Source organism: Lissotriton vulgaris, chromosome 1_1, assembly GCF_964263255.1.
Source record: "Lissotriton vulgaris chromosome 1_1, aLisVul1.2, whole genome shotgun sequence".
Lineage (NCBI taxonomy): Eukaryota > Metazoa > Chordata > Amphibia > Caudata > Salamandridae > Lissotriton > Lissotriton vulgaris.
The window spans coordinates 1,121,596,049-1,121,623,052 of NC_141685.1; the positions used below are offsets into that span (position 1 = coordinate 1,121,596,049).

At 41.8% G+C, this 27,004-nt stretch overlaps 1 protein-coding gene across 1 annotated transcript in view; it reads right to left on the bottom strand.

Annotated features, from left to right (window-relative positions):
• WNT1 (Wnt family member 1) overlaps window positions 1-27,004 on the bottom strand; it is an 85,258-nt gene that overhangs the window by 13,735 nt on the left and 44,519 nt on the right. The window contains exon 2 of the mRNA XM_086936479.1: window positions 3,136-3,389. Coding sequence (XP_086792605.1) covers window positions 3,136-3,389 — 254 coding nt within the window. The remainder of the gene's footprint in view (window positions 1-3,135; window positions 3,390-27,004) is intronic.

Here is a 27,004-nt window from a genome sequence, read left to right on the forward strand (position 1 = left end):
ACACATCTCTGCTAATTTACTTACAGGCTTATTTAGAATTTGGCGCTCAGGGTGCCATATCACAAAGATGATGGAGTACCCCGTCTGCCAAACTTGCTGTTCTCGTACTCTATTTAGAGTTGGAGGAACCACTGTGTTTCTGCCTGTGGAGCCGCTGCTGACTTCACAGATGAAAGCCTTTGAACGACAGCCCAGCTGACATTGGGTCGTTGGTCAGTGAACGTCAGACTATTGCCTTACTGAGGATAGATAGCATTTTTTGTTGTTTGAGACCAACAGGGAAGCAAAGCAGTTCCTAACAGGAAGTTGGAATAATGACCCCAGGCTGTGAGAAACTCCTATCGAGTCATGGCCACAATATTTTTGTTTTCCAACAAAAAACAAACGCTCACTTTAGGAATTTCCTTTTGATAAACAAAAAAGTATGGCAGTGAATGACAAGATTCTTGTTTCAAAAATATCGAGTTGCATGAATACACTGTCAACACTACAGAGGATCAGAATATAGAAGGTATGAAAATCGTTCTTTTATGTATATAATATTGTTTAAAAATAGTGTAAAAAATATTGTTTACTTTAAGAACGTTTTAATGAATACTGTTTTTTAATTAATTAATATATATATATGTGTTATTATGTACATTTTAGGCCCTAGTGGTATTAATATAATTGTTTTACATTTTTTGTGTAGTTTGTAATTTGTAATGTCTAATTACAGTTTTATATATTCAATTAGTAATTTATTATTTAATAATGGGTGATTGGGTTTGTAGGGGAATTGGTTGAGAAGTTATTTAAATTATAAAACATTTATTTGTTATGTTAATTATATATCTCATTGGTAATTAATAATGTAAAATTGATTGTTTGTTATTTTAATTATTTAAATTATTTTGTGATTTTTAATGTAGATTTTATTTTTCTATAGTTTCATTACTAATTTATACTTTAGTACTGGGTTGTTGGGTTTGTAGGGGAATAGGGTGGCAAGTTATGTAAATAATATTTTTTTTACAAATTTCATTTTTACTGTTAATTAAATATTTAATTAGTAATTAATTATGCACATTATTTAACTGATTATTTGTTGTATAAATCATTTGTTGTCTTTTATTTAATTGGTAATTTATTGATAGGTGATTGGTAAACTTTGTAAAGTTTGTTTTTTATGTTTAATGTTGGTTTTAATTGTATTTGTTTAATTTAATGACTATTTTAAGTGTCCACTGAGTCAAGTTTTTAATGCCAGCTAAAGTTGCAGTCACATTTTGTACCTATGAACCAACTAAATGTTTATTAGCTAATGTGCTAAGTTCGTAACCTCGGCCAGATCTGCATCCAGCAAATATGGATTTATTAATTGTCTACTGATCGCAATAAACTCTGTTTCTAATTTTTGTTTTTATCCCCATGTATTGTCAATTTCTCGTATTTAATTTTATTGACTCAGCACATGAAATTTGGGCTAATGGTTTTATTCATTTACAGCTTAATTTTAATTTGCATTTTATCCTGAACTGCACTGTAATTGTACTTGTATCTCGTGGTTCGTAGAACGATCATATGAACGTTTTTTATCTAAGTACATTTATGCATTTAATCAAATGCAAAATAAAGTTTTGAATTGGTTGACTATTTTAATGTTGCACTATTTATTATTTTATTGTTATTACTGTTTTATTTTAAAATAAACTTGTGGGGGAAGTTGTGCCTTTTTTGATTATTAGGGAAGGAAGTGAATTTATTTAATTTTTTTAGTTGATTTTTGTTTGTTAAATTTTGTATTATTAAATGGTATTTATTTATAAAGCGTATATTTCTTATTTTGAATATATTTTAATAATTGTATGTTGTGTACCCTAATGTTTTTTTTCATTATTAGGAATTGGGATGGTATATCTAACATTTCCTAAATCCAACATTTTACCTTCTTTTGGTTATGATGGAGTTGGAATAGTAAATCTAACCCCTACAAAGTTGAAGATGTTCCCTGATGTTGCTTAGATTGGAGAGTAAATAAAAAACGTAACCCCTATAGAACCCAACACTTTCTCTATTGTTGCTTAGATTTGGTGGGATTAGTAAATTAAATGTCTCAAATTCCAATACTTTCCCTGCGTTTGATTAGATTGAAGTAGGAATAATAAGTCTAACCCCTCCAAAGTCCAACTCTTTTTCTACTGTTGCTTATATTGTAGCGGAAATAATCAATCTAACCCTACTAAAGTCCAACACTTTTACAATTGTTGCTTAGATTTGATTTGAGTGGGATTCATAAATCTAACCTCTCCAAAGGCCAACACCGTCCCTGCTTTTGCCTATGTTGAAGTGGGAATAGAAAATGTAACCCCTCCAAAGTTGAAAACTTTTCCTACTGTTGCTTAAATGGGAGTGGAAATAATAAATCTAACCCCACCAAAGTCATACACTTTCCCTACTGTTACTTATATTGGGAGTGGGAATAGTAAATCTAAGCCCTGCAAAGTCTACCATTTTCCCGGCTTTTGCTTATGTTGGAGTGGGAATAAAAAATCTACTCCCTCCAAAGTCCAGCACTTTTCCCACTGTTGCTTAGATTAATGTGGAAATATTAAATCTAACCTCATCAAATTCCAACACTTTTCCTATCGTTACTAGGATTTGAGTGGCATTCAAAAACCTTTTGCTAGTGTTGTTTATGTTTTTGATTGTTGTTATTTTTTTATGTTTAAAAAAAATCTTTAATAATTATATTATTTAGAAAAATATTTGCCGCCACTGCAGTCTCATGTTCATGCCAGTCTTGTGCTAATCTGGTTTTGCTGTACCTATGTGTCCATTGTCTAAAAGGCTAATTTTCCAGTCGGAGTCCTGCATAGCTTTCCAACCAATATGCACATTTCTTACTTCTTGCGAGAGTGCATTAGCTGTGGTATTATCAAATAACATGCACAATATATTTTCACCTTATCTTAAATGTCCTGGTTTAAGTTCCCTGTGATAGCTCAGATTTGGCTTTAGCAGCCTATAACACGTATTATAGTTAAAAAACATTGTTAATTATGATTTTACTTTTTGTTAAAATATATGCTGAAATTGAATTTATCCATGAGGACAGAGAACCTTTAATGGATTAGTCTGTACAGTCTGACCTACCTTTATTGACTATTTTGCCAAAAATGTTGTGGCCCCCAGTGGTTGGGCAGTTCCATCGACGGCTGCGGAATTGCCACTTGCACTCCTTCATGGCGGACTGGAGGCCACTGCTGACGCTGTGCAGGATGCCGGGGTTCTGGCGGATCAGCTTCCGCTGCTTCCGGCTCAGCAGCTGCAGGCTGGGGTCCAGTACCAACTGCACGTTCTTGGTGTCCGTGAGCAGGTTGGTGGAGGTGACCACGTTCACGATCCCCCTGGAGGCACAGAAATAGAATTAAGGTCAGTGCGATGATCCCACACCCCTACACAATGCCTATTAGCATTGTGTCATACATTAGAAAGATGGTATTATGGGGCTTGAATCGACTCCTCCCTTTCCATGACCCTCTAGGTCAACGCCGTCGCCTCCACCTGTTTTAACACCCTTTGCATTCTTTGCAAGACCTTCAAATGGATCCCCCCCAAACCAAGAAAAACCGTCACCCACACACTCATAACCAGCAGACTAGACTACGGAAACGCCCTCTACATCGGAATCAACAAGTCTCTACTCTGCAAATTGCAGACCATACTAAACACTGCAGCCAGACTCGTCCTCAGCATCCCTCGGTAGCAGCACATCACCCAACACCCGCAAGATCTCCACTGGCTCCCCGTCAAGAATAGAATAACCTTTCAGATACTTACCCACACATACAAATGCCTCCACAACATCGGACCCCAATAACTCAATGAGAGAATCTCCTTCCAAATACCCAAGAGAAACCTCCGATCCGCTGACCTTGCCCTTGCCAAAACCCCACGCATCTGCAGAGCCAGAACGGGCGGAAGGGCCTTCTCCTACATCGCGGCCAAGACCTGGAACAAGCTCCCGGTCCACATCAGACGTGCCCCCTCTCTGAACATCTTCAGGAAAACACTCAAGACCTGGCTCTTCAACCGAACGGAGCAGATTACTCCCCTCCCACCCCACAGCACCTTGAGACCCTCACGGGTCAGTAGCGAGCTTACAATTCCCTGATTGATTGACTGACTGCAGAAGCGATAACATTATGAGAAATCAAGGTGCATATTTACAATAAAGTGTCAAAGCGTATCCTGAAGCCAAGAAGGCTAACAACACGCTGCGTCACTTTAGAAACACAGGGCTGCACCATATTGACTAGAATATGATGCAGCCCTGCTTTTACCTCTGCGCTGGTGCTAACTTTATCTGCCAAGCGCCAACGCAGGCACCCTTGCACCATAGTACAAGGGTGCCTGTGTTGAGGGGAAGATTGTTTATGTGCAGGAAGGTACCCCTTCCTGCACATAAACAATCTTTAAATGCCGCTTTGTAACTTTTATGTGTGCTGCTTAGTGCAGCACACATAGAAGTTGCAAAACTGCATTTTTTAAATGATTGTTTATGTGCAAGAAGGGGTACCTTCCTGCACATAAACAATCATTGACCTTTTGCTGTTTTCATCTGTGCTGCACAACGCAGCACACATGGAAACAGCAAAAATTAGGAGAAATAAAGCATTTGTCCTTGTTTCGCCTGTTTAAAACCAGGTTTTCCCGGGTCTTAATTTTGGTGCTGCCTTCTATTTACGCTGCCCTTGTAAATAAGGGGCAGCATCAAAATCAATGGGTGTTGCGGTGGAACACCCACCGCAACACACACTGCCCTCCCCTCTCATGCTAAACACAACGTGAAAGGGTGCCTCATTTACAAGGCAGGGTTAAACCACATTAAGTGGCTTAACCCTGCCTTGTAAATAAGGTGAGGCCTACGAAAGTGACGTTCCTGTGGCGATAGGGGCTTGTAAAGCTGACCCTGACAGTACGACCTTGACATTGCGTACTTCTCAGTGCTTGGCCTCTCTCTCTATACCATCGGAGCAGGAGTTTAATCTCCTAGCGGCCAAGGTCAAGTCTGGCTCACCGGATGACCCTTTGAGACCTGCCCAGTTTATGGACTCGGCGTCCTTTTGTCTTCCTCCTATCCGCCATCTGGTGGAGCAATCCCTTACCATCGGTTCAGTTCCACCTAGTTGGAAGGCTGCCTGCGTCATGCCCATCATAAAGAAGCCTGGATTGGATCCGTTGAAGCCGGAGAGTTATCGACCCATCTCCCTCCTTCCCTGGGTGGCAAAAATGACAGAGGCCCATGTGAATAACATCTTAACAAACCATCTGGAATCTGCACATCTTCTAGATCCTACACAGAATGGTTTTAGATCTGGACATAGTACAGAGACTGCACTTCTATTTATGGTTGAACATCTCCGCTCTGTACTAGATGCAGGTCAAACGGTGGCACTGGTCCTCTTGGACCTCAGTGCCGCCTTTGACACTGTATCTCACACCATTCTTACTCGAAGGCTTGGTGAGGCTGGTATTTCAGGCAGGGCGTTGGATTGGTTTCAATCGTTTATTTCGGAACGATCCTTTCAGGTTGTAGTGCCACCGTTCAGATCCAAGCCCCATGCCATCACTCAAGGAGTCCCGCAGGGCTCGGCGTTGAGCCCCACTCTCTTCAACCTCTACGTTCAACCTTTGGCGGAGGTTGCGAAGAGTTGGGGTCTCACTATGGTATCATACGCCGATGATACCCAGTTGGCGGTGGCTCTTAACGGGGACTCTGACCAACTGGCATCGAACTTTGCGGATGGTTTGAGGGCCGTTGCTAGTTGGCTTACGTCCAATTGTTTACAACTCAACGCCCTCAAAACTGAGGTGATGGTGCTGGGGAAACATCCTGATCTGTGGGGTGCTAGCTGGTGGCCTAAGGAGCTCGGACCCCCCCCCAAAACCTGTCTCCGAACTAAAAAATCTTGGCGTCTGGTTGGATTCCAAACTAACCTTCTCGTTCCACACTAAGAAGGTGGCATCCATGTGCTTGGGCATTTTGCGTGGCTTGAGGCCTATCCTCAAATTTTTTGGTGCCCCCACCCGCCAGATGGTGATCCAAGCTAGCGTACTATCGAGGCTCGATTACGCGAGCTCACTGTTCTTGGGCGCCAACCAGGCGGAAGTCTTGCGACTTCAACGGCTGCAGAATGCGGCAGCTAGGGCCCTGGTGGGCCTGCCACGCTTCTGCTCAGCCCGTAGCACAATTTTCAATCTGCACTGGCTGCCAGAAATCAGGCGCATAGAGTTCAAGGCCCTCTGCTTTGCGTTCAAAATTCTTAAATCTAACACCCCTATCATCCTTCAGCACCTTTTGTCCTCGTACAACCCTTCGCGCAGCCTTCGTTCTGCTGGCCAAAATCTGGCACTTGTCCCCCGATTTCAAAAATGTAGATTGGGTGGCGGATCGTTTACGGTCTTGGCCTCTAAACTATGGAACGTACTTCCTGCCTACATTCGCTCTTTGGATGACCTTCTTGCTTTCAGGAAAGCTGTCAAAACCTATTTCTTTCCTCTGTCTTATTAATCACTTCCTACTTTTTCTGTGTTATTAGTTATGTTACCTTTTCCAGTTACAGCGCCGGGACGCCCCTTAGCTGGGGCAGCTGTGCGCTTAAAAAATCCAAATAACATAACATAACATAACATAAATGTGCCCCCATGTTTGTTATACTCTTCCAACAATCCGAAAACGAATGCATGCTTCTTTACATTTCTTTAACATCCTGGGGTAGTTATTATTCCTTTTTAGTATTAAATCTTTTTATTGGGCAGAAAATAGTCACACTGCACCTCACAAATTATTATTCCTTTTTAAGTTTGTAAACATTCCTTATGTTTTCAGACCCATTATAGTCAGTGCTTTAAATAGACAGGTACTGTCCGGTACCGACTTATTTAATTTAAAAGTGCGAGTAGCTGCACATCTCGGCTCTGCTGCAATGCATTTAATGGGTGAGAACCGGCATTTCTAGGGAGCCAACAGATACTACGGGTAGTAAGTGCCGGCACTTCTAAGTTTGTGTTTAAAGCACTGATTATAGTATAAGTGAAAGTGGCAGTAGACGTGCTTGTTTCTTGGGAAAGTGGTGCTCGCTGCGGGCGTGAGCCTAAAAAACACTCAAGAGCACGAAAATAGCCGGTGCAATTAGAGTGACACAGAGTCATTCCGTATGTCGTAGAGTGAAGGCAGGTTATATGGATATAATGGGATGAAAGACAGAGACATTTAATTCCAAAAGCTGCACTACGGTAGAAATCAGAGCTGGATGTGCTAATTATAAAGCAAAGCCCGGCAGTGTCATTAAATGGCAGCTAGTAACCCCTGCATCAATTGCTGCCAAGAGTTGTCTTTCAGACAGGTACTTCTGCCAGGCAATTGGTATTCATACCATCCTAGAAGATCTGTATGCGATTGGATACAGTTCTCTGGTCTCACCAATCAAAGCACAACATATTCACCCACAGCTCATGGAAGACGACATATTCACCTAAAATAAGAACACACCAGTGCACATTACTAAAATCACACCTTCACAACCTGAATCAAGGTCCAGTCTGTGATTGAAACCTCAAACACTTTGTAAATGCATCCCCAGAGTACCAAGAGTGCTGTGATGCAATGCCAATGGAAGATTATGTGCTATGGTAATGTCATCCGCATCACATATCTTGCTTCAAATGTCACTGAGATTCACGAAGCCCCGAAGCCATTTTAGAAGGCGCCCAGCTTTGCTCCAAGGACTGTCATTACCCCAAAATGGAAAATCCAATACCTCTGCTGCCGTCTTGTCAGATTTTACTGAAGTCCTTAGTTCACTGCAGTTTTGCTCAAACTACGCCCTCACACTCAAAATCAGTCCAGTAACTGGCGAGTTCACACTTAAACATCTATCTCCAACATATCGGTCTTGGGACTAGAAAACACCCCATCTACAACAAATTTCTCATCAGAACCAAGGATTGTCCCTTCAGATGCTTTCTTGAATAGCAGTATTATATGTTGTCCATCCTGATCTGGTATCCAGTGTTTATCTGTGATTGCAGACTAGCAGTGGCGTAGCAAGTGGGGGGCGGTCCACCCCGGGTGGCATGAGTTTTGGGGGCAGCCTCAGCCCCCTGCTCTTACCTGTGGCCTTCGCAGGGCAGCTGCAGCAGAGACCGCCACAAGCGACAAAATGTCTAGCTATGCCACTGCATACTAGTAGTTCTCATAGCAAGAGCTGAAAGCCACCAAACACCATCTGCACTTGCAGAAGGGCCAAACACCCACAACTGACAGGATCAATAATATACCGTTAAATACTTGCCAAATGTAAACCCATCCCTATCTAAGGCTCTGCTGGTATTACTGCATCAGTGCCCTAGACATCCTACCCTTTCAGTCAGGGGCATAGCTTAGTCAGTGAGATTCAGGGGAGTGTGAATCTCAAATTTCCAGGCAAAAAAAGCAACAGACTGAAGTGTGGTGGGCTGAGATGATGACGCTTTGGGATGGACTGTTTCCACGAGTAACAGGGTCAGTACTGATTTACATTAGGTGGACCTTAGTCTAGAGTGGAGCAGTGAGTTAAAAACGCTGGTTAGAATGCTACTCCAAAAGATTGCCAGTGCTAAGGCTATTTCCAGCATTCATCAGATCACCTTTTGGGTGTTTGATTTCCAGGAGCATGCCTGGAAACGTGAGACTGGCACAAGCCTACTACTGCCAATGATTGTGAATTCTAAAAAGTAGTAAACTTCCACCCATTCAAGGAGTAGGTCATTAGATGAAGATTTACTGCTTTTTGGCAAGCTGGACAGTGTATATAGTTAAGCTCCTGATCCAAAAAATGAACAAGTCAAAACATTTTAGTGAAATGAGTACAGAGAAAAACTGACAAGACATGGCAGACCCGACTGAGGACCCCCAGGCCCAAATACCAAATCAAGCATGCATTAGAGAGTGTCACAATCCTAATCACACCCCAAACAGCCCCTCTGAAGCTACACCACTGGCTGTTCAACTCGGGTCTGGTAGTTCCCCCTGCTAACTCATGACTGCAGTCATGCACAACACAAGAATCTGGAGTCTCTGTCATGGGATCGCTTATTTTGAAAGCATTTTCATTGTACACACGCTTCTTCTCTGCTGCAAGAAACCCTGATGGTAGAGTTGTAAAATATGTGCTTGTGGGCAGGTTTCCATGTTTCTAGTCCTCCCATTTGACAAAACATTTTATCACGTGACTGATGGTCTCATGTACTACTTCTGAGTCACGCATAGAGGAGAGCAGGCAGGCAAAATAATAGAGTGGGCTACCCAGAGCTGAGTCAAGAGTATGGCTTGGCTGTAAGAGAACGTGCATGAGCCGAGTCATAAAAACATTTGGTATGTATATCGTGCTGCAATCCTAATGCAAACAAATTATAGAATCCCTTTCAAAATTCAAAAAAAGTGTATTTCTTGAAGATACAGAAACCTTTCACTTTAGTACATCAGATCATATCACTGCAAAGACAGACAGTTACTAAAAGTGATCGTTTTTAGAAACATTCACAGGTTGTCCCCCAACGGCAATGCCATGGGTGAACTAGGAGGCAAGTCAGTGGTCATGTAAACCCGAAGCTTGGCCTAGATTCTTCATATAGATGAAGCAACTTTGCAGACTGTTAACTCAAATATAAGAGGTATTTCTACAGCGCAACCCAGAACTCAATTATTTAAATTGTGCTCATATGTGATAATAAAGAAAAAGGAGGCTCTGTGAAATAAAATATTTGCCTAGAATCACACAATTTGAACAAGCAGGAATGCCGGTATTGATTCCAGGTTATCTAGTTTCACATTTTGAAATTCAGCGTTTATAACAAAGGCCTTTGTTTTGTTTTTTATTCTCAGCTCAGGGTGCGAAAAAGGGACACAGAGATGGTAGACCCGCCTCGGGACTCCCAGTCCCAACTACCAAGCCAAGAATGCTTTTATTTAGGGGTTGTCACACCCCAAACGTTCTCCCCCCCCCCACCTCAAAGTCACACACCTGCTTTCAGTACCATTCTGGCTTCAAAATCTTTTACCATGCTTGAGCTGTTCGAACATTATCAGTGGACTTCTCGTTTCACCACAAAGTCGATTTGGTCTTTGCAACCCCTACCCAACAGTAGGAACCAATGACTAGCTCCCAAATGCCTGACACACAATTTGTAACAATACCTACCTATGGGTATTTTGAGAGATACTGCAGCTACACGAGCTACTGCCTAGTAATCGGAGTGGGCTTAAGCAGTCACCACTATTTGGAAAAACATATAGAAAGACTGATTTTAGGGGCTGACAACTGCCCACTGGAACCACATTGAGGCTGTTAACAGTGCTCCATTTGACATTGCATGAAAGTGCTAATATCCCCTCCAGTTTTTCTTAACATTTGCACTAGCAGGCCTAAGTGCTGCGTTAGTGCATACTAAATGGCACATTGCTCAGAATCTCATGTATGACACATGCTTCACATTGCAACAAGGTGCCCTATTCAACCATGCACTATGGGGGTCATTATGATTGCGGATTTTCCGCATCCTCGTGGCCGGCGGAAGCCACCGCCGGCCCCGAGGATGCGGAAAATCCGCAGCGGACTGACCAAAGACCACCGCCAGATTAGGATGGCTGGTGGGTCCTGGTTTCCGTCCGCAGCTTTTCCGCCACGGTCGGATTACAACCGCGGCGGAAAAGCTCTAATATGGTGACGGTGTCTGGAAGACACCGTCCACCATATTAGGATGGCCAGTAAAGTATGCTTTTCCGCGGCGGGTTTTCCGCCGCGGAAAAGCATACGGAACTTCACTGCGGGGGCCCGTTGCGGGCCCCCTAGGTGAAGGGGGGTGGGGGGTGCACATGGGGGGTACCTATGGTACCCCCCTGCAGTTGCATGCAGAAAGCGGCAGGCACCGCGCGGTGCCTGCCTCTTTCTGCATGCAAATGCAATGTGTGCATTTTTAACATTGCCGCGGGTGCAGCTTGAAGCTGCACCCGCGGCAATGTTAAAAATAGAGGATGTGACCGCAACCCTTGCGGTCACATCCTAATTGCACAGGAGGGAACTCCGCATGCCATGCTGAGGTTCCCTCCTGCTCTGGGGTCGCGGACGGACGCAAGTCCGTCCGCGATCCTAATCGACCCCTAAATAAGGCGATGGAAATAACTCCATGCCTCCACTCCAAGGAAAGATTGAAATTGTACTCTAGAGACCTGATCATTTTTACTATGAAATTAAAGAATGGCACATATTTCAAGGTACTTGAGAATGGAAATTACATGATTAAGAGGAATTACGAGGTAGAAACATCCCTTCCAGGCAAATACTTACCTAGGTTCCCTTCAATAAATGGAAACAATCGACCTCATTCTGTGAGTCCCTTATTTTAGGAGATGAAACTGCACTCAATAAATACAAATACCACCCGGTGTGGTACTACCTCCTCATAGCACCAGGTTTAGGAATAATGTGAGAATATCACATTTACAGTGTTCTAAATTGCAAAGCTCAAACTATGCAGCATTTTGCCCCACAAATCGCACCAGGATTGTTAACGCTGATGTTTTCCATTATTTTAGGTGTCAAGAGATACTGTGTGTTGACCTCCACTGATTAAGCTTTTGTATAAAATACTGTGTACTTATAATGACATGGGATTAAAAAAGCTCATTAAAAATGCCTAGAATGCCAGTTTGTTATATGTGGAAGGAGAAACAACATAATCTTCTAGTTTCACTCTGGAAGGTGGGGCCTGATGAAAAAGTGAGTGGTTCAGATTTTTTAGGCAACTAACTATATGTTAAAATTACTAATCCAAGAGGTTGCCACTTCCCAAAACTGTTTAAATCTCTTACTGAAAAATAATAAATAAAAGTGAGTGGATAGCACAGTCTCACTCAGAGGAAAAGGTCTGGCTAAAAACTGTCACAGAGCACTCCAGTGTAGCAGATAACAGATAGTTGATTTTCGACTCTGAGTAGGAATGACTCCTAAAATTTGGGCTGCGGCCAATTTGCCTTATTTAAGTTGGGTTCAGCTTTGCGTTTGTTCGTCCAAAATTTAGTGTAGTTTGAGTTAGTTTTATGTTGTGTTAACTAAACAGTGCGCACACTGTCAATTGTGAGGTATATTGTGGCTGACCATTAACTTAGAGGGGCATAGAGCCCGCCCATTGCTTATGATTGGTTGACTTTCCTCATTTGCCTGCTTCTTATTCGTGTCCTAACTTGTCAATTTTATGTTTGGACCTACCATGGATCATTGCCCCTTTACCATGTTGACATAAAGTCCCTGACACCTGGCGTTATCTTATATAGGCCCAGGCTACATCTTGGCTAATAGCGGTTGCCATTTTCCCCCTTTCAAACAATGGATGTCACCATCTTTCCCGATTTATGCAGAATCATTATCATGTCTGCTATTAGAAGCAGATGTTGCTTGGCCTTATCTTTCTAAGAACTGAGAAGCCGTCAAGCCATTCGATTGATGAGACAGAGATTACCATCAATAGTCTGCGTCAAATGTCTTCTTTCCATCATGTCAAAGTTAATTAAGAACACATACCCACATATAACCAAAATAGTTCAGTCTGAATTGACATCATTTTACCTTATATGTTCATAAGGAAATGTCTAGGATGCATACCTTGATGCACATAATCTATGTCAGACATTCTTAAACTTATGTCAGAAATTCCAGTTTCTGATAAGGTTTAGAATATAAGGACTATCACTTGACCACTTGTTAGGAGAGGTCCTTCGCCCAGATTATCACCCGAGATTCTGCCAGAGACGGTCTCACCTACTGCCAGCACACTTCGCCAGTGCTACATCTCACCTGAAACCTGAAGCTGATAATGCTGAGTCTCGGAGGAAGACCAAATGACTGCTTCTGCAGCTTGAGTTTGCCCATGGGGGACCACTGTCTTTGCGCCTCTGCTGATAAAAAAAACCAGCCTCCGCTGTCAACAAGGTTTGCAATGCATCTCTTGTTCCTAAGAAACTCTAAACTGCAAGTTGCTCTGCCTTCCATGCTCTCTCAGTATAGCGCATAGAAGTAGACAAGAGGGTGTTAGGTTCTAGATGATATATTAAATTAGATCTTAACAATGCTAGAAATAGTCATTTTATTCCCATTATTCTTAATGTGCCTTCTTGGTGTTTTCATAATATTCTGTTTAATTGTTTTAGATGTTCTGAGAAACAGATTGTTCCTGTAGCAACAAATACTTTTAACTTAAAAGTGTTCATTCTTCTTAGTATAGTGTGTGTGATGTGGTGAATAGGGAAAAGAGAGTTGTTGCTGATCCACAGTGCCCTCGATTCCTTTATGAGATTGTTAGTAATGCAAAAGCAATGCTTCTATGTCAATTATACATTGAATAATGTTTTGTGGGGCTACAATAATCTGTCTTTGACATTCATCGCTGAAATGCTGAACTGGGTTCACAAGTGGTTGGGGAAGAACACCTTGTAGTTACACCAGAGTCGTAACTTACGCAACAATGTGTGTGTTTGCCTGGTGTCCATACACGATGTCAGGGAATTGCTTTTTCTTTTTGTCTTAGCACTCACTGACAGTGCATGTGTTTTCAAGCTGTTTCCCTCCTGTGCTTCTTTCCCCTTTATGCTACTGCTGTCTCTGTGGGGTTCTCCCCTCCCCACGTCATGTTGTATCTGCCCCTGCTCTCCTTGCGTTGCTTCTGTGCCTCCTTGTCCTCCTCCATGTTGCTTCTGCATTTTCTGCACCTTCTTGTTACTCCTGTGTCCACCTACCATCACAGTTGCTTCTGTGTCCTCCACCCTCACCTATGTTGCTTCTGGCTCTCCCTCTTAATACACGCTCTGCTGCTTCCACCCACCCCTGTCTGCTCTAAAAATACATTTTAAACACCTTTGTACGTTTTGTTTTCAGTTACTCAGATCGGTAAATAAAAACAAAAAAATGGTCCCCTCGTTTTGTAGCGATGTGCTTGTGTGGTGTGCTCACCTACAAAATGTTGCAGATTTACTTTAACAATGCTGCACATCATCAGGGATGCTGTGCAGAGTGGGCAAATAATCATTGGTAAAGTCATTAGGTCACAAAGTCGAGATCTACTTGCTTTGTCAATGCTTGTTTTTCTAAGATGGCATGCCCTTACTTTTTGTGCTCTCCAACCCCTGAAAAAGTCAAAGCAGTGAAGATCCCCAGGCTCTCTGCATTGTACTCCTTTCAGCCAATCATACTGTTAAGGAATGCCTTTCATGCCAAAATGCCAAGGTGGACTTTGGAGGACAGATAGGAAATTATTTTCTGGCGAAGAGAACCTTTCAGAAACTGAGCATCTTCAGAATCTTCTCCAAGGTCTCAGTCATCTGAGAAGCTTATGGAGGGCTCCCAGTCTACTACAGCGTACGTAGTCTGTCGGTTGTCCCCCCACAAGGGAGATCTAAAAACTGATGTCGCCAACATTCCAGCTGTTACTGGTTAATGTCTTGTAGCCACCTGTGACAGATTTCATATTTGTCCAAGATCTTGCGATTATCAAAACCTTTTTATGACTCTGAAGCCATTGACTTGAAAGAATACCCAATAAAGGGCAAGCAACATGGAGAAGATTTCCTCCATCTTCCTTTATCTCTTTTCAACGGAGACACTAATTTCTGGTTAAATAGCTAAACCCAGTAAATCTCCATCATGCAAGAGGATGCTCTCGCCTCCAAGGCACAAGTCTCCATCATGCGAGAGGATACTCTCGTCACCATGGCACAAGTCTCCATCATGCGAGAGGATACTCTTGTCACCATGGCACAAGTCTCCATCATGCAAGAGGGTGCTCTCATTGCCATGGAACAAGCCTCCATCATGCAAGAGGATGCTCTTGCCTCCACAGCACAAGTCTTCATCAAGCGAGAGGATGCTTTTACCTCCATGGCACAAGTCTCCATCATTCGAGAGGATGCTCTAGCCTCCATGGCACTTGCCTTCGCCATGCTAGAGGATGCTCTCACCTCCATAGCACTCTTCTCCATCATGCGAGAGGATGCTCTCGCCTCCATGGCACAAGTCGCCATCATGCAAGAGGATGCCCTCACCTCCATGGCATGAGTCGCCATCATGCGAGAGGATGCTCTTGCATCCATGGCACGAGTCTCCGTCATGCGAGAGGATGCTCTCGCCTTCATGACACAAGTGTCCATCATGCAAGAGGATGCTCTTGCCTCCATGGCACTAGTCTCCATCATGCGAGAGGATGCTCTCGCCTCCATGGCACAAGTCGCCATCATGCAAGAGGATGCTCTTGCCTCCATGGCACTAGTCTCCGTCATGCAAGAGGATGCTCTTGCCTCCATGGCACTAGTCTCCGTCATGCGAGAGGATGCTCTCGCCTCTATGGCACAAGTCTCTGTCATGCGAGAGGATGCTCTCGCCTCCATGGCACTAGTCTCCATCATGAGAGAGGATGCTCTTGCCTCCATGGCACAAGTGTCCATCATGCGAGAGGATGCTCTTGCCTCCATGGCACAAGTCTCTGTCATGCGAGAGGATGCTCTCGCCTCCATGGCACTAGTCTCCATCATGAGAGAGGATGCTCTTGCCTCCATGGCACAAGTGTCCATCATGCGAGAGGATGCTCTTGCCTCCATGGCACAAGTCTCCGTCATGCGAGAGGATGCTCTCGCCTCCATGGCACAAGTCTCCGTCATGCGAGAGGATGCTCTCGCCTCCATGGCACTAGTCTCCATCATGCGAGAGTATGCTCTCGCCTCTATGGCACAAGTGTCCATCATGTGAGAGGATGCTCTTGCCTCCATGACACAAGTCTCCGTCATGTGCGAGGATGCTCTCGCCTTCATGGCACAAGTGTCCATCTTGCTAGAGGATGCTCTCTCCTTCATGGCATGTGTCCATCATGCAAGAGGATACTCTTGCCTCCATGGAACAAGTGTCCATCATGCGAGAGGATGCTCTTGTCTTCATGGCACAAGTGCCCATCATGCGAGAGGATACTCTTGCCTCCATGGCGCAAGTATTTTGGGAAGAGGTAAACACCTACAAGATCAGAACAACCAAGGAAGAAATTCTGTCTTGCTATAAGTCTTCCAAGGCAATCGACTCTTTGTTATACTAGGGAGCATACTCCAGAGACACTACTTCAGATTATTTCATTTATGTATTTCACAGTTTTATGTAGCACAACTACCGAGTCAGGTGTCAGCGCACTTTACAAAAGAAAAAAAAGGAGAGCTACTCATCTCTTTGCATTAATTTAGACACCTGGAGCCCTTTAAAAAAAAGTGAAACAATGAACTTCAAGCCAAATTTCAGTCGGCATCAGGAAAGGTTACTCCTTGTTATTTCTTGTTATTCCTTATACTTTCTTTTCTAGTTAGTATTAATGCTGTTTCACCTTACGCATGTTATGCACCAGCAATTAAAGATTTATATATCAACTTTACTCAGTAGTCCACTGAAGCAGGTTTATGACACAGTCTTTCTGATATCAATTTACTATACTCGCCCTTGGTCACCTAGGTCTGCATTTGTTACATCCTGAAATTTTTCTTTTGCTGTTTTGTGATAATTTATGCATGCCCCTTCCAACCTCCCGCATGCACACCTCACAAAGTTACAGTTTGCTGAAACAACTGTTGTTTTTGTACTGGTCTTTTCCTCCCGATCCCCAGGTTTTAATACCTGCCTGCCTTATTTGGAGGCACAGTACTGATTGCCATATGCATTTCCCCACACCCCTCACCACTTTCCAAGTGCACTTCTTCATCGCCTGTTTTAAAGGCCCAGCTCGCTCCTTAGATAGGTTTGTCATATACCCAACAATGTACAGATATGCCCCACAGCCTCACTGATTATAGGCTGCTGCATTGAAACATACCGCAAAGAACAGAATCCACACCACTGAATATTGTATCTCTGAATGTGAAGGGGCTTATCTCATTATATAAAAAGAAATACAATGTGATGTTTCTAGTCCACCAGAAATCAAATATAGCACTAACACAGGCGAGGAGATGCACCTCTCACCACTGGAATCTGAGAAGCTAAAAAGGGACTGAGTTGCTAATGGTTTATAGTCGTACTATGAGCTCTAATGATTAAACCAAACAACCCACTCATTAAAAAGTGTGGGTTGGCTCTGTTATTTGAGAGAACTTTAGCGTGTACAATTTTAGTACCCTGGCACCATCCAGAGGATGGATAGATACATCTTTGCTAGAATTAATTCTGGGGGCACCAAACTTATTGTGGATTCTATGTATGCACCTAATGTGGATATATCTGCCTTCTTCTCCTCTACAGCCAGACTGCTAACTGAATTCAGGACCTCCAAAGCTGTGATTGAAGGTACCATGAACGTAGAGCTAGATCTGATTATCAGTCGGTCAGATCCTTATGACATGTCCAATGCTGGTGATAGGGTGAGTCTATTATCTATTATCAAGGGCCACGCTCTAGAACATCCCTTGCAAATTTCAGTTCCAGATGATAAAGACTTTACCTTCCCATCTGGTGTACATGGGTCAAGTTTGAGTGGATTCTTTCATGTTCTCTTGTAATGTACTTCCTGTCGCATCTCACTACTCCATTTGAGATGGGCGAATGTCGATCCACTTACGGGTAATGCTAGAACTTGTAATGGGCATATTCACCCCTCTGCCAAAGATATAGAGAATGAAAGTATTTCACCAATGACTCCTCATCACCTGTTCTGATGTTATGGGCTGCTGGGAAAGCCAGTGCTACATATACTCTGCAATCGGAGCAGTGCTGTTTGGAGCAGGACATTTGCTACCTGACCAAACTGTCTGAGAGACATTGTTCATTTCACAAGCGAAGGTGCTAGAGTCGCTAGAGCTGAATATGCCTTATCCTGAACGAAGTGGTGACGTTGCGAGCCAGAGGAGAAGGGTGGCTGGGTGTGGGGGGTAAGAGGGGGGGGGGGCTATCATCTTCTTGCTCCTAAAATTAAACAGCAGGGAGTACAATCTGTAATCTTGTTAATTCGTCTTAATGATTCCCACTCTTTATTGCTCACCACGCTGATTTTACAGAAACCTTTGCCTCTTCGAAACCATCTATCAGCGATCACGACCACTCGTGTTGCTGAAGAAGCTCTTCTCGCCAGCTCATCGCTACAGACATTAACGAACGAGGGCAGACAGCTCTTGGGAGGTGGAACTGCAATCTAAGACCTGTCTGAAGGGAAGAGCATGGTTATAGGTAAGGCTCTGGAATGCAACCGACTCACGTAAAACTTGATTAAATAAATCATGCCAATGCTACACCTCTACAGCATGTCGATATTAAGGAAGCATAGATCTCAGATCCCAGAATCTCCGACCAGAAGTCAATAAGGCCACTATTAGTTTACTCCCTAAGCCTCGAAAGGACCCGAGTTGTGTGTGCCGCCCATCTCTCATAAGTGCAGACATGAAGACCCTGGTCAAAGTACCGACAAATTTACTCTGTATGGTGATTCCTGGTCCTATTCATGACTCCCAGGTAAGATCAAACATCCATCACTCTCTGTAATGCACGGCAAGAGAAGGACGATCCTGAAAATACCCTGGCCATTTCGCTTGATGTGGAATAAACCTTCAATTACAGATAGGACGTTCCATTCCAGAACCGTAAAAGGAGCTGATGAAGCAGTGATGTCTTTTCTAGAGTTACATGGCTGTCTCAACGTGCCGCCTCAGCACTGATCAACTGCGATGGCTTCATATCTGACACCTTCCTCATCCCTAGCAACACAAGACAAGGTTTCCCCCTTCACCCATTATTGTTTTTACTTGCCATTAGCCCCTCTCAGCCATCTGCAGGCCTGAGATATTAAAGGAATTGACACACCAGCCGCAGGGAATTCTAAAATCATGGTGCACAGTGACCATATTGTGCTTACCCTGGCAGATCCTGAGCCTGACTGGGAGAAAAACAAGGTACTCTCTCTGACAAAGAGAGCTACAAGAACTAAAGCCACTGGATATGTATTCAGCTGGCCGAAGGGCAGACTGAAACACCTGAGAATACGGTAAGACAAAGTCCTGAAGGACATTAAACATCTTTCACCCCCTGAGATCTAAAACTAAGAATGAGTGTGCCAGATGGTAGGCGCCACAAGTGATGCTCTAAGAATAAATGCAGGTTATAAAAAATGATGGTGTACATAAGCTATAATTGCATATTGGGCTTGCCCCCTCCCCCCATTTCCTCCCCCATGTTACTGGAGATGGATAATTCCATCTAAAGTTTCTTTGGACAGAACAGAAACCACAACTCAAGTGTTGTGATTGCCCAAAAGGGGACGCTGCCGTTTATCTGTCTCAATTAGTGCTTTTATCTGTGTTCTTTCTTGTCCCTCCCATATGGACAATGTTGGAAGTAGATTATAGATATAGAAAAGGGCCTTGGTGTCATACACCTGCCAAAAACCCCATCACATAGCTACACCTCTCATTATCCATAGCATGACGAAGACATGGAATTCCATCTTTCCAAGTCTCAATTGTTGGCACTGCAGACAACTGACATATTGCATCTAAGGCAGACTGGGAAACATGTTTCCCCACGCAGACGCCTCCCACCCTTGTGTACATCCAGACGTGATGAAGACACATGGGGATGATAAGAAAGCGACAAGAGGCATGTGCAACATTCACTACCTTTTTGCAGTGCTCCCTTTCGACCTTCCATCCACCCCTTGAGTCTTCTCCAACATGAAGGCAGTTGCTGTACCCCACTTCCAACATCAGAGGGTTCATTTTCCTCCTACCAGGATAATCGCCTGGGAAAAGCCTCCTCTCCGGAATTTACTTTTCAAACCTGAATGCTGTATTTTGCTTGGGTTTTGGAGTAATGTACAAAAGTACAACCTGGTTCTGTCTCAAACACTTAGGTTCATTGCAGCGATACTAAATACTAGGTTGTTGCAGACGTTTCCACATAAGGAGCGCATGTCTTACACATCACGGATGGTTGTGCGATTCAAGAAGAGACTCTCCAGCCAGCAAGATTGGTGCTACATTTGTGGGGTCTAAAGGTGTCTGGTATCTAGTTGGCTCGTTAAGCACATCTCTTCATGAGATATCTCAAATAGGAGCTCAGGAATCAGTTTACCCAGATGTACAGCCATCTGGCAGACAAGTGAAGATTTAGACTTGTCTGTTTCTAGTGTTGCACTGGTGGACATCTCTTGCCACTCTTTTGCAGGGGGAGAGCTGTTCCATCTCCACTGGCCCCGGATGGAAATAGTTATGGATGCTTTGATGCTTGGATGGGGGGTTGGGACTACTGATTGTAGTCCCAAAAGGAAATACAACTTTACATCAACCTGTAGAAGTTAAGGACAATCAGGTTGTCCCTAAATGAATTCCGTCCCCAAATTCAAGGGATGTAGGTTCAGATACCGAGAGATAGCTCTAAACCCATAGTGTATGTGAACAAGCAAATGAGGCATTCCTTAGGAACACTCTGAAAGTAGCTTCTCTCCACTGGTCCTGAGCACGAGACAGGAAAATTGGCCTCTAAGCAGCAGCACATCCTCCAGGAGCACTGAATACAAAGGCGGATCACCTCAGTAGGCTTCTGTCAGCTCTGAATGGGAAATGCATCTTAGGTTACAGACCTGTCTGTTTCACAGACTGGGTAACCGAGTTAGACCTCTGAGGCCTAGTGCACCAGGAAGCGTCTCGCGGGCAGTTTAGAGCACCTGGCCCCCGGTAGGACACATTGGGGCTTATTTACAAGACCCTTGCCCCGCTGGTGCGTCACATTTTATATGGGGGGAAGTGACGCACCTGTGGCGCCAGGGGCTTCTAAATATGCCCCTTTGTCTCTGGTGTAGACGTTCCAACTTTCTACCTTTTATCACTGCTACAAAAAGAGATTCATGTGCAACAAAATCTATTTGCCTCGGATCAGACGAATAGGCTATGGTACCCCAAATTTCTGCTACTGCACCTCGAGCCTCCTTTGTGTTGCTCCCCCTTTGATAGGACCTCCTTTGCTTGCCGTAATTTTCACCCCTCTCTCCAGATTGAGCCTTCTGGCCTGAAACTTGAAAGATTAACTTTTGGTATCTTATCACTTTCCCCAGAGTTCTTAGGCTTTCTCCTGCGTGCTAGCCGCCCCATTAGCCAGGTCACTTTATGCCACTAGGTGGTAGTGTAAGGATAGAAACATCGACCCTTTGAGGAACGGAGCTTTCCGTGGTCTTTCATTTGCAGTTATACTGGCAGAAAGAGGACTCAATGAAAGCTGTTAAAAGGATGTTTGTCTGATTCTTTGGCTCTTACCTTTTCACCCGATATGGGGTCTTTATACATGCTTCTGATTGTGTCCATTAGGGGCCTCAATGAAAAGGAACCCGCCACCTAAGGTGACCAACTGGCATGGGTGCAAACTCAGGACAGTGAGTGTAAAAATTCAGGACAAAGGGTCAAAATTCAGGACAAAAATTCAGAGCAGAAGGTCAGAATTCAGGACAAAATTTCGAGACAAAAGGTACATTTTTCAGGCACATCAGAGGAGATAGCGCAATATTACATAAGTAAGTAGACAACCAACACAAGTACAAGTCAAAATAAGTTTATATTAGGTTGAGACAACCTTGCACTGCATCACTGCATCTGTTGTGGGCACCAGTGAAATTTAAACACCTGCGTTTGCATATTAAAAAAAAATGAAGAAAAAGTCCAAAGCTGAAGGCTTCTCGGAAAAAACACCCGATACGATCAATCATCACAAGGGGATGTGATGTGTAAAAGCTAAGGGGGCTTGGGGGCCAGGGTAAACATGAAAATAATAACAGCACAAACGCAGAAACTTTGCCCTATTGGAGCAAAAGCAATAAATAATAAAGGGCGATTATATTTGTACCATTATTACTGCTTGTGTGATAGTTTAAGAGGCTAACAGTGGATGCAACTGGGTAACATGTGCCATAATGAAACCTCCACCCCCCCAGAGCTTGCCCCCTGGTGAGGTGACAGGAGCCCATAAACAAAAGCAGTTTGCCATGCCATGGGCTCTGGCAGGAGGAGGCCCAGCAAATGCTGTCACTGTGCAGAGAGGCCAATTATCATTCTGCATGTGACAATTAGGCTGACATACAGTAGATAACGGGCCAATAGCAGTCTGTGCCAGGTCGGGGAGGGGCTGCTGCAAGTCCTTGATCACAGCAGGCGCGCGAGCTGGCCCATGCATTGAGAGTTACCGAACTCTCAGGTTGCTTGCCCCAGCTTGCTCTAATGTCCGAAATTATAGACAAAAGGCGTCCGTGAAAGAATTCCTTATGGACAACGGACAAGAGGCCCAAATAACGAGGCAGTCCGTGAAACTTACGGACAGTTGGTCACCTTACCGCCACCTCCATTTGAGAATCCCTGTTGAAACCTGAACTTGGTTTCGACATCATTTTTGGCTCTTCTTCGGCATCTGTGCCCTTTGAAGTTGTTGCAATGGAAGACGACCAGGGCCACGAGTTGCAAGCTTTGGAAACCCCCTTCACAATTTTTTTTTAAATATGTGGTCTCCACGTGAATAAAGCCTTCTTTCTCAACGAAGGTAGTCTTAGCCTCGATTTCTTTGCGGTTCACTGATAGAATATCGACCCCTAAACTATCCCCATACACAAATATCGAGTTATAAATATTGATGTAAAAAATATCACCATCCTATATTTATAATAGTAAGTACAAAAATATTGGGGAAAAATATTGATGTAAAAAACTACAGTAGTACAAAATCTCAATTTTACTATATGTCTAAAAAATAATATTAAATATATTAAATAATTTACTTTAAAAAAAAAAATTGCCTATTTAGAATTTTGGAATAAAGAATATGGAACAATCCTCTTGGCTCTATGTACTTTTTGCGGCATGCTGCTGAATGCAATTGAAAGGGCCCAATAGAGCCACAGACCGTGATACTGTCTCTTTGTGGTGGTGCTCTGAACATTTTTTCAAATATATATATATATATATATATATATATATATATATATATATATATATATATATATATATATATATATATATATATATATATATATATATATATATATATATATATATATATATATATATATATATATATATATATATAAAAGAAAAACTCGTCCCAAAACTCCAACACTGCCAAATGCCATGCAGTCTCGAAAAGACGAAGAGAGGAACCCAAGAATTATATATATACATACACACACACCAATAACATAATATCTAATAAAAAACATTATATTATGAATTAAAACATTAGACTATTTAAAAGTCTTTAAACTTAAACTTTCCACTTCGGTAATTGCAACAGTAGGGAAAGTATTGAATAGCAGAGGGGTAAAAATTACTATTCCCACTCCAGTGAGTGCAACAGTAGAGAAAGTGTCACTCTACTGAGTGCAACAGAAGGGAAAGTGCTGGATAGCGTAGGAATAAAAATTACTATTCCCACTCCAGTGAGTGCAACAGCAGGGAAAGTGTTGGATACCGGAGGGGTAAAAATGACTATTTCCACTCCAGTGAGTGCAACAGTATGGAAAGTGTTTGATAGCGGAGGGGTAAAAAATATCATTACCACTCCAGTGAGTGCAACAGTAGGGAAAGTGTTGGATAGTGGAGGGGTAAAATATACTATTCCCACTCCAGTGAGTGCAACACTAGGGAAAGTGTTGGATAGCATAGGAAAAAAAATGACTATTCCCACTTCAGTGAGTGCAACAGTAGGAAAAGTGTTGGATAGCGGAGTGGTAAAAATGACTATTTCCACTCCAGTAAGTGCAACAGTAGGGAAAGTGTTGGATAGCGGAGGGGTAGAAAATACTATTCCCACTCGAGTTAGTTTCACAATAGGAAAAGTGTTGGATAGCGGAGGGGCAAAATACTATTCACACTCCAGTTAGTGCAACAATAAGGAAAGTGTGGAATAGTGGAGGGGTAAAAATGAATATTCCCACTCCAGTCAGTTCAAAATTAAAAACAACAGACACAAAATATTTGAAAAAAATGAATAATATATAAAAATATTTTTTTTAAACTAAAAAATAGAAACATATAATGTTAAATAGATATGACAGATACCTAGAAATATGATATGAAATACATTTTAAAATAATTTACAAACAAATAACTATCTTTTTTATTAAAAGATATTTATAAACAAAAACATTAATTAATACATAAATGTAATCTTTTTTATTTCCTACCCTATAACACTGCACAATTTACAACACACATCTAAATGACAAAAAATGTACCTCCATAACTAACATAATTAACTATCAATTAAAGAAATATTATTCATTAAAAAACAAATTAAAACAGATACAAATTAATTTACTCCTCAAACGTTACCCCTATAAAACCAAAACACACACATAAAGAAAATGAACAATTACCCTAATTAATTATCAATTGATGGGTTAACATTAATGATCAACTAATTATTCATTAATTAAACATAAATTACTTTCCACCTCTACTCCTATAAACACCACAACCCACACCTAAAAATCGTTACACAATTTCCATTATTAACTTTAAAATAATAAATTAATATCAATTAACTACTTAATAATTAATTAAAAATTAATTACTTCCCACCCTTTACCACTATAACCCCCACAACCCACATCTAAAATTATTTACACAATTACCATGGATACATTTTAATTAATTAATTAGCATTCATTAACAAATAATTATTAATTAATTAAACATAAATTACTTCCCACCCTTTACCCCTATAAACCCCACAATCCACTCCTAAAAAAATGACACAATTAACATAATTAATCACCAATTAATTAATAATAATTAACAGCCAATGAATAATTACTTCCTACAATTAGTACTATAAAATCTAAATTAAATAAATATTAATACATTTAAATAAAATTAAAATTAAAAAAATAACACAATTACCATAATTAATTACCAATTAATTAATTAATATGAATTAACAATACATGAATAGTTAATGAATAATGAATTACTTCCCACAATTAACACTATCAAATTCAAATTAAATAAATATTACTAAATTAAAAATAATCATTCATTTATTATAATTAAATTACTTCCCACCCTAATCCCCTATAAACCGACAACCCGCTACGGAACTAAAAAAGGCAAAATTGAATTAAAATAAAATTGATAAGTACTAAAAATGTAACATATATTAAAAAACAAAAACAATATTTATACAAAAAATAGATCACATACATTTGAAATACATACTAAAAAGAATACAACTAATTAAAAAATCGATATTTTAAACAACTATATTTTTTGCAAACAATATTACTGACTTCGATATTTAAAAAAACGATATTTCTTACCTTAAAGTTGATATTCTTGACCACGATATTCTTGCTGCCGATATTACTGATTCACAATATTTCCAACTCGATATTTGTGTAAGTCGACATTTCCAACTCGATATTCTGTCTGCATACCTCTCTTTGCGTTTCTCCTCCCTCATCCGCATACTTTCAATAATTGTCTTGTAATTGCATTTATAAAACGCTCACTACCCCTGACGAGGCGTCACAGCGCTTTTTCAGCGAGTAGCACACTACTCCGGAACCCATAAAGGATTACTGGTGACTTAGTATAGTGAAATATGGAAGTGATTTGACTGAATATGTTAGTCAGTTATTTGGATTGAGAAGGATAGTGGAGGGATAGAAGAAGGGAAAAGGTTTGTATTTATATAACGCTTGCTACCCCTGATGCGGTGTTGAAGCACTTTTTCGGCGAGTAGCACGCTACTCCGGAACCATAAAGGATTAGTGGTAAATTAGTGTAGTGAAATATGAAAGTAAATTGAGTGGTGGATATGTTAGTCAGTTATTTGGATTGAGAAGGATAGTGGAGGGATAGATGAGGGAAAAAGGTTTGCATTTATATAGTGTTTCCTATCCCTGATGACGTGTTAAAAGCGCATTTTCGGTGATCAGCATGCTACTCTGGAACCCATAAAGGATTAGTGGTGAATTAGTATATTAATCAGGAAAGGCTACTTAGATTACATCCATAGATGTACAAAATTCTGGCCGGATGATGATTCTTTTCACCTTTGATGACCATCTTTTATGCAAGGCAGTTAGGAAGCAGCCCCTTTCAAGCTGGATCTCCTTATGTATAAAGCACTGCAATGAGGTTGCAACAAAGGAACTGCCTGCAGGTTCTGAACTCATTCTCTGACGGCAATACTTCTGCCCTATTAATGGGCACTCTTATGGCATGGGGATCTCCTACTATAATTGCCGTACTGCCATTTTCTTACCTCACTTCCATAACCTATAAAAAAATGTATGTGGTAGTTTAACAATAATCATGTGTTTCATAGTTAGATAGGAAGGCGTCCCCACCTCCATATTTCCTCTCCTGCACTCTACCCTTTCCACTCTCATGTACCTTTATGTTACGCCTTTCTACCTCCTCTCACGCTCCTCAGCACTTCCATATTTCTTAAATTAATGATATTTGTGTATTGGTTTGAGGCAAAACATCCTTATTTCAAATGCTACGGTTTGTGTTTAGCAATCCACATGTAAGGCAAAATGTAATTTTATTTCAAAGGATTCCATGAAAGGAAGCAGGGGAACAACTAAACTAGAACATTGGGTGGGACTAACAGGTCAACATTGGAGGCAGACACTTTGAACAATAGGGTGTGCCTATCCTTAGACCCAGTAAAAGAAAATAGAGTGATAAATTGTGCATTTTAAACATACTGATCAAACCAGACAGGATAGAAATAAGGATGTTTTGTAAGTTATCCATTATGGGGTGGAACTCAGTAGCAAAGAATACCTTTCTGCCGCAATGCCTCTACGTGCTGCAGAATGAGATGGGCCCCGGACTCCCCTCCACATTTGCACAGTTGTGTATACTAATGCGGGATGTGGTCTGGGATGGCAGATGGAGTGTGCTCAAAGTTGACATGCTTAAGCTCTC